The sequence below is a fragment of the Labrus bergylta genome, chromosome 18 (assembly GCF_963930695.1).
Source record: "Labrus bergylta chromosome 18, fLabBer1.1, whole genome shotgun sequence".
NCBI lineage: Eukaryota > Metazoa > Chordata > Actinopteri > Labriformes > Labridae > Labrus > Labrus bergylta.
The window spans coordinates 4,728,672-4,742,821 of NC_089212.1; the positions used below are offsets into that span (position 1 = coordinate 4,728,672).

General features: G+C 39.8%; 1 protein-coding gene across 1 annotated transcript; it reads left to right on the forward strand.

Annotated features, from left to right (window-relative positions):
• Nucleotides 1-7,431: 7,431 nt before the first annotated feature.
• Nucleotides 7,432-9,565, forward strand: LOC110002660 (interferon-inducible GTPase 5-like). Its single transcript, XM_065966636.1, has 2 exons — nt 7,432-7,990; nt 8,261-9,565. Exons 1-2 carry the CDS (start codon nt 7,432-7,434, stop codon nt 8,893-8,895), a joined length of 1,194 nt encoding a protein of 397 aa, XP_065822708.1. The 3' UTR covers nt 8,896-9,565.
• The last annotated feature ends 4,585 nt before the right edge of the window (nt 9,566-14,150 follow it).

Consider the following 14,150-nt stretch of genomic DNA (forward strand, 5'->3'; position numbering starts at 1 on the left):
GTCTTAAACTCCGACGGTGTGTCAGTGATCAGAGTAGGTCAAGCACAAGCGTCTCCAACACCCACCAGAATGAAACCACTGAAGCCCAGCTGACGCACACAGACGCCCAGGCCGTGCCTCCATGGTGGATGTAGGGGGGAAAAATCCCACACGGCGAGCGGCCACAGCCAGTGCTACCGTCATCCTGGGCCCCATCGCATTCCAGCTGCTGAGGGACAACCAGCTGGCCAAGGGTGATGCCCTGGCCGTGGCACAGTTGTCTGGCATCATGGCTTCCAAGCAGACCTCGGTCCTCATCCCACTCTGCCACCCGCTCCCCTTGGACCACGTCTCAGTCACCTCTCACCTGGATGAGCTGCAGGACGCTGCGGTCATCACAGCAACGTGTCGCACTACGGGAAGGACAGGGGTCGAGATTTGTCGACTGGAGTGAGCTCAACTACCTTCAGCTCAATGCCAGCAAGACAAAGGAGATGGTGATTGACTTCCGCAGTCACCCCAGACTGCACTGGTGAACATCCAGGGCTTGGACATCGAGAGGGTGGAGAAGTACACATACCTGGGTGTTCACCTCAACAACAAACTGGACTGGTCACACAACACCGACGTCCTGTACAAGAAGGGCCAATGTCGACTTCACCTGCTGAGGCGACTGAGGTCCTTTGGAGTGTGCAGGACTCTGCTACGGACTTTTTATGACACTGTGGTGGCGTCTGCACTTTTCTATGCAGTGGTCTGCTGGGGAGGAGGGAGCACAGAGAGAGACAGGAAGAGACTGAACAGACTGGTCAGGAGGGCCAGTTCTGTCTTGGACTGTCCTCTGGACTCTGTAGAGGAGGTGGGTGAGAGGAGGATGTTAGTGAAGCTGACATCCATCATGGACAACCCCTCTCACCCCCTGCATGACACTGTGGGGGCCCTGAGCAGCTCCTTCAGCAGCAGACTCAGACATCCACCCTGCAAGACAGAGCGCTACCGCAGGTCGTTCATCCCATCTGAAGTCAGACTGTTTGATCAGACTGTTTAACAACATCACCACCTCATGCTACACACTGTGTGTGTTTTGTTAATAACAAGTTACTGTGTAATTTTACATGTACATTATTGTATTTTTTTACACTATTGTATTTTTTATTTTTATTTAAATGATGTAAATATGTTTGATCTGTTTTTTAACCTGTATTTTTATTTTTTATAAGTATATTCCTCGTCCCCTGTTTTCTGGAGCTGCTGTAATGCACAAATTTCCCCCATGGGGGATCAATAAAGTTTATCTTTATCTTTATCTTTATGGAGTCCTTGACAGCAGTTTCTGTTGCGGCATTGACCGTCTACGACATGTGCAAGGCCGTGAGCCATGACATCGTCATCACAGATGTCAAACTGGTCAGTAAGTCAGGCGGGAAGAGGGACTTTCAGAATCAATGATTTGTAATCGGCATGAAGAAGTGCACCTTTTTTCACTTGATTTGATGTATGTTCTACAAGCTGAAGGTAGTGATCAGAAAGAAGAAAATATATAAAGTTATAGAAAAAATGAAGAGACCACTGCAAATATTTCTATCAGCATCTCTATATGCATAGAAGGCATCCTTTTGTAGTGTCTGATAAAATTCAAAGGAGGCACATCTCATTATACTAATTGAGGATTTGGTGACCACCTCACAAGCCATTCAGTAAAGCTGAGCTGCTTGAATTTTTGCGTCAAGAGTGGTATAATGTCCCCCAACAGCAACGTGAAAGACTGTGTGGAGAGCATGCCATGACACATGAAAGCTCTGGTGGGGCGCTGGTTTAACTCGGTTGGTAGAGCAGGAGTCCCACATACTGAGGCCTCAATGCTTGTTTGACTCCTGACCATGACCATTTGGTGCACGTCATTTCATTCTCTGTCTCTTCTTAGCTTTCCCTGTCCAATAAAGACAAAAAGGCTGAAAAATAATCTTGAAAAGAAAAAACAAATCAGCAATGGGTTGCACCAGCTCTGCATAAATCCAAGCATAGGTTAGTTCCCACTGGAGATTACATCCCTCAGAAATGATTGTGAAGCGTTTTAAAGCCTTGTGCTGTAGTTGATGATTTGACCACTAAATGTCACCGTTGTTTCTTTACACCAGCTGTACATTAAGAATGTAGTTTTTAGTTATAACCTGATCATCCTGCCTTGTCATATTTTGCAGAACTGTTTTGTTGCTCTTTGTCCATTAACAGAAGTTACTCTCAGCTGTTTGTCTGTTTTAAAGACAACAAGGCTTGAGAGACAAACACACTGCATTAAGATAAAAGCTTTCCACTGACTGCTCACATGAAGTTAAAACTTCATCTCTGAAACAATATTTTGGTTAGTTTAGATGTGACAATATACTCGTTACAATGAACCTTACATCCCTGTGGGGTAGACAAACACTGACATGACTGAAGCTGCAAATCAACAAGTTTCTGAAATGACTATTTTTATTACATGTTGAATTCTTTGGTTAACTACACTGAACTATGAAGAATATTAAATTAAGAATGAAGTCTAGGTACTTGACCTGTTAAAGCTGGCAGAAACAGATGAATGGGAACAGAGGAGTGTGTGTGTCTCTAAATGACCTCTTCTCACCTGTTTCGTGTTGCAGTAAAAAACTTCACTACATGTCTGAGCATTTGACATTTGGGGTTGTCTCGACTGTAGGAAATATAACAGTAACTACTTTCAGCATTCCCCTCCAAATCTAGTATAAAGTGAAATGTTTAGACAGTGTAGGCTATACTTTACTTTGACCTCTTTAGTGCAAACTGGAAACATGACAGTGAGGTGACCGTTCTATACCCATTACTCTTTACATAGTTGCAGATAAAGATTATGAGAGTAGAGTATTAGGGCCACTGAAACATTTTTTGGGGGGGTCCGTTTTATTTATTTTTTATTTTTTTAAGTCTGACTGAGAAAAAAAGTCAGAATCCTGAGATTAAAGTCCAAACCCTAACATTTATTTTTCCGTGGCCCTACTCCTCTTCCGTACAAATAACACAAACCTGTTCCCTGTCAAAGTTTTGTGTTTGTTAATTTGCTGTTTGTGCTTGGAGAAGTAATTTCATAATTATCATTTGTGTCAAATGATTGATTTCTAAGGTAGTAGTTGCACTCAGAGGACTTTGGTGGGAACAAAAGCGCACCAAATCGAATTCCGTGATAATGTTGCATTGATACAGACTTGGCCGTCCCAATTTTTTATTTTTAATGCTGTTTATTATCATTCATTATTCATTGTTGTTTGTGTTGATTGATTCTGTTCAGTGTTTTTTTTTATGTGAGATTTTGTGGGAGAAACCAGAGAACCTGGAGTAAACCCTAACACACACAGAACATCCAATCTCATCAACACAAAGGAGGACATTCATGTGCCGCTAGCCGCTGATGCCTCATGGTGACCCGAAAAGGGAAATAGAAGAGGGGAACAGAAAGGTTGAGTAGAAAGAGAAGAAAGGGACAGGACAATGATGTCTGTTAACCATTTAGGTCTTTCTGGTCAGCAGCCTTTTGAACTCCAAGTTTTGCTTAATGTACTTGGTCTGCACAGTGGCCAATCTCCTCAAGGATTCTCGAGACTCCTTAGAATGGTACTTGTAATTCTCGGCAAGCTGGGGGCAGGACTGTCCTTTGAATGTGTTCTTTCAGTTAGTAGATGGCAAAAGGTTTACCAGCGGATTGATCCATTTGTTGGCTCTGTTAGATGGTGGCGTCTTGTTCTGTTTTAAACACTTTGTGGTGCTCTGTATATTTTCAGTGTCATATATTGACCCAGACTCTTGGGTGTCAGAAATTGAGAGACAGAGGTTCTGCTTTAGATGTACCTCACCTAGCTCTTCAATGTGAGCAGTGCCAGAGTTATGCAAAGTTTTCTCTGTACCATTTTGTGCTTGATGCTGAGACAACTCTGCACTAGCAGGAGAACACTCGGCTGAAGTTTCTCCAGCCCTGAAATTGTCTCTACAGGAAATGGATGTAGGACTTCTCAGCCTCCACCTGTCATCCCATTTGTTAAATATTTTAGTCTCCTCGTCCAATGATAGAAAGGGGTCATATTCCTCCTGCAAATAATTTTTCTTCTCTTCTTCTTGCTTCTTTATGCTGATGCGTGATCTGAACATGAGCTTTTTACACTTTACCGGCGTGTTATTAGCAGTAGATCTTTGCATGCACTTCTTCTCCCTTTCTTTCAGTTTCTCAAGTTTCAACCTAAACTCCTCTGCATGCAGCCTCATCATCATCTCTATATAATGCTTCTTTCTCATTTCTGCCAAGACTTATTCAGGAATTTTGTCAAGCTGATCAAACAGTCTAAACATGCGGCGCTCTATACTGGTCATTTTCTCCAAAGTGTCGAGAGTGTTAAACCGAGTATCTACTATGGTGCGATACACATCAGTCACCCTCAAACCCAGAGCTTCCAGCAAGAGATCCTGGTCATCTTTAGGTATTGAATCATGGAGCTGAACCTTGCGTTTGAGTTGGGCACCTCTTTCTTTGTATCTCTTGATTTGATCCTTTACTTCATTTAGCTCAGAGTTTAGCTTCTCGTCTTCCACATTTAATGCATTTACAGTTTTCTCTGTTTGCAGACGAAACTCCTTCAGCATTTCGTTGTTTCTAGTGACGCTCTGACACAGGACTAGGTGTAGCTTGACCAGCTGCTGGCTCTGATCCACAATCTGCTTGGGATCAGATAGCATTTTCTTTCATTTCTGCTCAAGTTCCGAGCTGTCACCATCCAGTTCAGAATTTTTGTTTTGGGCCGTGGACTGTCCAGGCATCTCCCCACCAAGGCTGCACACAAGAAGTCGATGACAATTTTTTTATACTTATCGTATTTACGCATGATTTCTTCAGTCTGTTCCAATTCATTGTTAATGGTCGCTATTTTGTCATGTAAGTCCTCACTTATCACGTTTAAATCCTCTTTTGAATTGTGCGCTCTATCAAAGTCCAAGTTGGCTTTTGCAAGTCTTTCCTCAGCTCTGTTGAGTGACTCCCTGTGACCTTTTTTAATACGATCAAGCCGCCGCTCAAGCTGTGACACATCCTGCTCCTTTGCTTCTATAGCTTTGTGAAACTTCTTAATCTCACATCTTTTTATCACCAGAGATGCCAAAATCATGGCTTTCTTCTTTTGGATAGAGAGAAATTCCTGCTCCGGTTGTCTGTTTGCCATTGTGTTTGTTATTCTATAAAACTCAATCACACCTGACAAAATAATAGACTTTGAACTGGGATGAGGTTTGTTTCGCTCCTGTTTGTCTCTGTGGCTGTGTTAGCTATGTGTTTCTAGACGTTTGTGTGTTCTAGGACACAAATAACAGGCTGGCAGTGACATCACAACTATCCTGTGACATCACAGTCCTTTGCTGAAATACACAAAGATGCACAAACAGGATCATATGAACATGCACTAATGGAAAGGTCTCAGAGTGAGGGGGCTGCCCACAGTGAGCACTCCAGAGCAGTTTTGGGGTTCGGTGCCTTGCTCAAGGGCACCTGAACAGTTTTTAGGAAGTGGACTGGTACCTCTCCAGCTACCAGACCAATTTCCAGACTTGTTCCGGAAACTGGCGACCCTCTGATTTCCAACCCAAGTCCCTCCACACTGAGCTACTGCCGCCCTGATTTCAGGTACATTCTATTTTTTTAAGCACTTTATTAAAGTGAAAATTACACACGTACATCCTGAATTTGAACACACAAACTCTCGTATCTGCTGGGAATAAAACCAAAATGTGAGATTAGAGCTGCACAGTGTATCACAGCCTGTTAGAAGCTGAGGACAACCAGACGAACCTGAACACACACAATACAGACACACACACATGAACAAAGCTACAGAAAAACTACTACATAAACATATTTACAACACACACACTAAAACATTCAAACCTAGGTGAGAAACAGCTCACTAAACGTTCCCACACTTTGAGAAGTAGCCTACTGTCATGAGTTGGTGTGGTGAGTTTTATTTTTTTTGCGCGGTGTCATTAAAACGTTTCACCTTAGTGAGCACGTATTATAACTTTTGTAGACACAAAAAAACAGCCAGTTGACCGCTGATGCAATCATCAGTCACAGAAACTTCTGCATGCAACACCTCAGACACGAGGACGTCTCACCACAATCTTATGTGCTTGTTCCCTTCCCCATGGAGTGATTTCCTGTCCTCTCAATAAACCTGAGGAGAGAATCTAAGAAGTACGAAATCAAAGTGAAAGCTTTTGCCATGAAAAATAACATTTGTAAATTAGTAAAAACCTAAAACAAATTTTTTTTCAGAACTGCTGAAACATCCCCATGTTTCTGATATTATTCACCATTATTAGTGCTGTTGAAAGCTGAAGATATCACACAATAAGGGCTCCCAAAAAAACACTAGTTTTTGAACAGACAAAGCTTTGATGAAAACTAAAGATGTAGAAAAGGAGGATTTCTAGCATCAGCCACAATAAAGATTTGCGCTATTATAAACCTGCAGAAGGCATGAGAGCATGCATCTTCTACTGTTCCTGTAAATCAGCATGTTTCTTAAAAGTCAGCTGCTTTAAAAATAAGGGTGGTCCTGAACTCACAGAAAGACTTTTGATTGGTTGCTGACCAAGACTGATAAACTTTTCTCCTGTTTCTATGCTTCTTCGCGTCTGCACTTAAAGATAACAACTCGTACAGTGACCTTTTGATCTGGTGAGTATAGCATAAAATATGTGTTTAGTTAGTAATTATTTTCAATCTGCGCGTCTATGTCTGCTTTACTGTTTGTTTTTATGCATCTTTATCTGCTGCAAATGTCAGTTTGTATGTCTATTTTACTGCGTTGGTTTATCATCTGTGTTATTTCTTCAAAGCCTAACCCGGAACAAGGACTGCAAATTAGCCATGTCTACAAGTCCTAGATACATTACATCTGTTGCACTTTAATTAGATTTAACAATGCTTACATGTAATGTCCCTGACAAATAAACAGATTAATAAATTAACACAGCACTTTGCTCATTGTGAGATGTATTTGGTGTGAGTTGGTGACAAACATTCATATTTGAAGATCATTTGTGTGTTTGATGTTATATTCATTAACAGATTGTAAAGTCTTTTTGGTCAGTGCCGTACTTAGCACTGTGATAACAGTTAAATCTTGACTTAAATCAACTCCAGCCTGCAGGGAAGATCAAGTTTCCGATTTTTTATTTTCACACAGTCCCCTTCCTGTCTTGGCAGAATTGAATCTCTGACTTTATGCAGAGAAAAGCTTCATGTGCTGCTGTACTTGACTTACTAAGTGTTTTCTACCATCATAGTTTCTTTGTGCATGATGTTTATTATTGTAGTCTTACATTAACTTTTATTTGTCAGAGGATTATAGTGATTTTATAACATCTCTTTTATTCCAGTTTTCCAGAAGCACAATGGGGAATCAATCTGGTCGTCAACAAATAGATAGAAAAATTAAAGAAGCTCTGGAGAAAAATGATCAAGACTTAGCTCGTGCAAAGATTCAGAAGTATTTGGATAAGGAGCAAAACGTTCCTCTAAATATTGCTGTCACAGGAGAGTCTGGCTCTGGTAAATCCTCCTTTGTTAATGCCATTAGAGGTATAGACAACAAGGATGAGAAAGCTGCTCCTACTGGTTGTGTAGAAACCACCATGGAGGTCAAACCGTACCCCCATCCAAACTATCCCAATGTGACATTCTGGGATCTTCCTGGTATCGGCACCAACAATTATCCTGCTGCTGAGTACCTGAAGAAGGTTGAATTTAAAAAGTTTGACTTCTTCATCATCATCTCAGCTGATCGCTTCAAAGAAAATGATCTGAAGCTGGCTAAGGAGATTCAAAAGATGGAGAAGAAGTTCTACTTTGTTCGCTCAAAGATTGATGATAACATACGTAATGAGAAAAGAAGTCAGAAAGAGTTCAATGAAGAAAGGACCCTGACACAAATCAGGGAAAACTGCATTCAGGGTAGGTGATGTATCCTTTAAGAAATAATTAAATAATAAACTGATTTACCTCAGTGCTTAGAATGTTCTTTTGACATTAATGCAGTCATTAACTTTGAGTATTATTTTCTCTCTATCTATATTTACTGTATATATATAAACATCCCAAAAAAAGTAAGGTACATTTGTTTGGTAGATTATTTCTTTGTTGTAACAATTCTTCTTGGCAATAAATCTAATTTGCTGATCTAAGAATGAACTGTCCCTGAATAACTTATTTTCCCTGACACAGGTCTTCAGGATCTACGTCTCCAGTCTCCTCAGGTCTTCTTGGTGTCCAGCTTTGACCTGACACTGTATGATTTCCCTCTGTTAGTGGAGACACTGAAGGAAGAACTTCCTGAACTCAAGAAGGAAGCCTTTCTGCTTGCCATGCCCAATATCAGTCTGGACATGATCAAAAAAAAGAAAAAGGCTTTCCAAGCAAAGGTCAAATACTTTGCTACTCTATCTGCAGCTGTAGGAGCTGTGCCAGTTCCGGGGGTTTCTGTTGCTGTTGATATAGCCTTGCTGGTCGGTGTTGTCACAACATATGTTTTGGGGTTTGGTCTTGACATCCCATCACTGAAGAGAATGGCAAACTACTCAGGTGTTCCTTATGAGGAATTGAAGGAAGTCATCATGTCACCTCTGATAGCAACAGAATTAACTTCTCAACTTTTACTGAGGTTGTTGGTTCAATTCGGCAGTTTAGCTGCATTACTGGCAGCAGAGGAAGGGTTCAGATTCATTCCAATACTTGGAATCCCAGCAGCAGCGTGCCTCTCTTTTGCCTTTACCTACAGCAGTCTTAACATGATCCTCGACATGATTGCTGACGATGCAGAGAAAGTATTTACCAGGGTCCACTTGAACACCACAGGGTGATATTGTTAAGGAAATAGCATTCAGTACTTATTTGTGCTGTCAAAACAATGTGTACATTTTGATTTATTAATTGAAATCACATTGAAAATAAGATGTTAAAAAGAGAAAAACCACGATTAAATTAAATTAGTTTGTAAATGAAAACATTAATATGAAGAACTGACTACAGTGAAAATGTAGAAGTTAGAAATAACCAGCTAGAAAAAGAGAAATGCAGACTGAGTAAGTCTAGCTGCAGCACAATGCTTCTCACATTATTGATCTATGTGATTCATCTCATCCTTAAATGTTGTTTATATGAATCAACTTTTGACTTTCAGCTTCACATTTTAGAGAATGTGCTTCATGTTTTTTCATTTTCTTCTTACATCCAATCCCATTTAAAACAATTTGTTTTTAAATGTCTGTATTACTGAATAACTTTTAGCATTAAATCACATTGAAACATGCCTATTGATCGTCTTCATAGTGATAATGTTATTTTTGTATAAAGGTTTATAATGCATGGAGCTTAATTATTATTTTGTTTTTAAGTGCTGTATACTAAACTGATTTATAATCCAGCTGCACATATCAGTAATCTGTTCAAATCAGGAAACATGAGTGTTGATATCAAAATGTTTCATATAACTGATGTTCTTGAGTCTTTAAATAAAATCATTAAAACAAGCTTAAGTTAGTAATTTTGAATTGTTAAGAACTTTGATTTTTTTAAATGTTTATATGAAAGATTATTTAATAGATTTGATATGAAATATGTAGTTTTTAAACAATAATACCCTCTGTTCCTCTGTCTTCACTCTCTTTAGCACTTAATGGAATGAGTGTTCACTTCCATTCAGTGGTTATAGTAATGAGTTACACACCACCTAATTCATCAAGTTATAATACATGCATTCAATTTTAATAATCAACTTGTGTGTGTGTTTTGAGGGGAAAAAAAATAAAGATATGGCTTTCACTTGAGAAAATAAAAATCTTCCCGGTTCTTCTGAATTAATGACATAGATATCTCATTCATCAGAAAAAATCTGTTCAGTTTTTCCGAATTAAAGGCAGGGTTGGTAATTTTGGATTAAGAGTGGTATAATGTCCCCCAACAGCACATGAAAGCATCGATTAAAATCAGCTGTGGTGGGGCGCTGATTTAGCTCGGTTGGTAGAGCAGAAGTCCCACGTACTGAGGTCACAAAGTCCTCAAAGCCTGTTTGACTCCTGACCATTACCATTTGTTGAACGTCGCTCCCTTCTCCATCCTGTATTTCCAATCTCTTCTCAGCTTTCCCAGTCCAATAAAGACAAAAAGGCTGAAAAATAATCTTAAAAAGAAAAAACAAATCAGCAATGGGTTGCACCAGCTCTGCATAAATCCAAGCATAGGTTAGTTCCCACTGGAGATTACATCCCTCAGAAATGATTGTCAAGTGTTTTAAAGCCTTGTGCTGTAGTTAATGATTTGACCACTAGATGTCACCGTTGTTTCTTTACACCAGCTGTACATTAAGAATGTAGTTTTTAGTTATAACCTGATCATCCTGCCTTGTCATATTTTGCAGAACTGTTTTGTTGCTCTTTGTCCATTAACAGAAGTTACTCTCAGCTGTTTGTCTGTTTTAAAGACAACAAGGCTTGAGAGACAAACACACTGCATTAAGATAAAAGCTTTCCACTGACTGCTCACATGAAGTTAAAACTTCATCTCTGAAACAATATTTTGGTCAGTTTAGATGTGACAATATATTCATTACAATGAACCTTACATCCCTGTGGGGCAGACAAACACTGACATGACTGAAGCTGCAAATCAACAAGTTTCAACGTTAGTTGAGTGTGGAGTGAACATCCAGCTTAAAGGCAGAGTCAGGAGGTTTTTCTGGAAAAAACAGAATATACACTTAATAAAGAAATAATGTCACTCAATCATCACTTCTGGGCCTCCATCCACGTGTGGTGGAGACTGTAGTGTCTGTAGGGAAGATTTTGATGTTTTGGTTGACTCGGGATGTTTCTGGGTAGGTCGCTGGTGTGTTATCTCCAGCCAATGACAGCTCAGGTGAGTTTAGGAGTGGACACGATTCAGCAATTTGGACGTGATTCAAACCGCAAAAGGGGATAAAGCTCGTTCCAAAATGATGGTGAACATTGGGAGTTGGCCTGCTTTCTGTTGGACAGGCAGGTGCCAACAAACACTGGTAGTTAGCTTGTGCTAGCGTGCGGTAGCTTACAGTGTAAGTACAAGCAGTACACACTACATCCTGCAGTGAGTGTGCACTTCTGGGGACGATCAGCCCCAAGAGGAGAGGGCTCTGTTTACAAGCTGCAGCCAAAAATGCTCCCTAAGCCCTAAGCAGACTTTTTATGAGGCCCTCTGAACCTCCAGCTCACCAGACACACAACATCTACGGTGCTCCTACAAAATCTGTGGAAAAATAAAGGAAAAAATCAAAATATTTGCTGCTTAACAAAGTTACTACCTGACACACCCTTGTGTCTTTCAACAGGAGTAACTTTAAAGGTATTGTATGCAACATTTTAAACATTATAGCAGATATCAAATATATTGTTTCTAAAAAATAGCGTTGAGTAATGAAATCAAAAATCAAACTCCCTCTGGACTTGTTGCTTTTGGTTCTGTGTTCATACTGGACAGTGCTTCCTTCAGCTTGTTCATGTCTCTCAGAGACTCCAACATGTTTCTTTTACATGAACATCTCTTTGTCCAATGGTATCACCTTTAATATAAACATTTAAAAAATCAACGTGGTTCTTAACAAGTCAAAATAATTAACTTAAAGGGGCTTTAAAAGGTAACTTTTTACATGAATAAATCGTTTTTTGTATAAAAAAATAAATAAAAAAAAATCGTATACATTTTTTACCCGGGTCGTATTTTCTGTGAAAGCTCCAGGAAGTGACATTTTATGCACATTCTCAATGTCCTCCTCACTCCGCTCCACTTACAGAGATCAACAGTACAAACTCATCACACCCTTCCGGTCTTCACCTCCACAGCCAGAGGCCGACTTCCACACACTTCTATCCACCCTAAGAGCTTTCAAAGGCGGACAAACTCATCACACACTCCTGCTCTCAGCCAGTGCGTGCAGAGACTGTCGTTTGTAGGATGGAGACTGAATACAGACACACAGACTCCTTCACAGACTTTCACATGTGTATGACCACTTACCTCCTCTGTAATATAAATTTCCAGTTTTTCACAGCCGATGATGATGATGATGATGATGATGATGCTTGTTTGTGTACGTACCAAGGGGCAACCTCCGGTCTTGAAAAATGAAGCCTATGCGGAAGTACAAAAAACTGCAGTTCCTCGAGGTTCCGCTCGAGGCTGGCTGCAGAAGCGCCGGAAGTGCCATAGGCCCACAGCCAAAAAAAGCCCGTTTTTACCACAGGAATCAACATGTTTACAGCCTGGTTCAAAAAACGAGATATATCTGAGAAGTTGACGGCCCCTTCTCCTCACACTGTGGGGGGGTGAATTTTTTTATAACTCATCGGATTGTTTTTTATTAAGAAAAACGACTATGCCCATATTAGGATTGTGACAGTTTGATTGACAGCTCTGCGCGCCGCATCTGTCTGACGCGTCCATGGTCGCGTCAGGAGCAGGAGCTAGGTACTCAACACTAGCTTAATTCGGCTTCATCCCGTTCCCGACCTTGAACCGTTAGCTTTCTTCATCTTTTTTTCTTCGTTTGGAGTGTTTGTTTAGCAAATATCTAACAACGAATATGTCTTGCTGTGCGGTTAATTGTAGTAACAGACCATCCAAGAAGTCGATTCTGCAGTTTTTTCGGTGAGTAATATAGTAGTGTTATATATTTATTGAATACTCTGTCAGGTGTCTGTCTATTTTTGCGGGGCTAGCTTGTTTAGCATTAGCTTGTAAACCAGCCGGCTAACTGTACAATTGGCCTCAGTGTAGCCCATTATTTACGGTCAATGGTTTAGCCGATCTCCCATTCATGCCAAAGATGCTAAAGTTAACATCTCTAGCCAGCATTATTTAATTGGGGAAAAAAGTAATTCCAAAGAGTTAGAAATTTTAGTTGTTAAGATGTTGAAAAGAATGAGTTTGTGTGAAGCTAAAGGTTCACCTCGGTGGTTAACCACAGACTTTGAATATGATTACCTGACGTTATGATGAATGCTATACTCAAGCATAAATGTCGAAATTTATAAATAAACTTTGGATATTAATTCTGCGTTCGTACTTTCCAATAATAATGTAATATGTCATTGTTAATTTTGAGATTATTTTTTTGGTTGATGTTCATTTCGACAGCCCACAAACTGAAAATTATATTTTCTGTCATGATTTTTATAACATAAACATGCGATAACAAGAACAACTCGACGGGTAGAGATCAGCTATATATTGAAGCTGTGCCAAGTGTGCCATTACGCACAGAGGTAGAGAGATATGAAACATAAACTTCAATCAATAATCAGTTCAATGCCAGAGGCTCTAAATATTTTTGACTTTTTTGTCTCCTCTTGCCGCGACGGAACAGCACTCTCGGTGCTCCTACAAATGAAGCGTTCTTAATCGATATGGATGCTCTTACAAAGAATATAGCAGTAGTAATATATATATATATATATATATATATATATATATATATAAATAACATACAGAATGAAAATTACATATACAGTAAAGCAATATGTACAATAAATAGTTTTAAGAATACAGCCATGTTGATGTATGTGAATAAGATAGACTGACATATGTGTTAACACATTTTGCCTGTAAATAGTTTTCCTCTAGGTGATTCAGATAGGCTGGAGCAGTGGATGCTCAACCTGAGAAGACAGAACTGGACTCCCAACAAGGCTTCTCGTCTATGCAGTGAACACTTTGAAAGCTGTCACATTGGCACTGATTCCAGGGTATGGAGATATTTTAAATATTATTATTAACAAAGAAATGTATTGATTTAAACTGATGAAGTACTATCCACAATAAACTGCTTAATTGCACAGTGTAAGTGCAACACAGATGAATACAGTAAATTAACACAAAATGGATTTAATGGATAACTGCTATTTTCTGTCTAACTAATTTTTTCCCTTTTCTTTTTACTTTTTAATAGGGGAGGAAATGTCTAAAGAACACTGCTGTGCCTACCATTTTCCACTTCCCAGAGGAAGAAGTGCCAGGAGGAAAATGCTTGGTGGTAAGTGCAAATAAGGTAAGTGACAATGGCATGGTTGTTTTGAGTAGTGGTGAG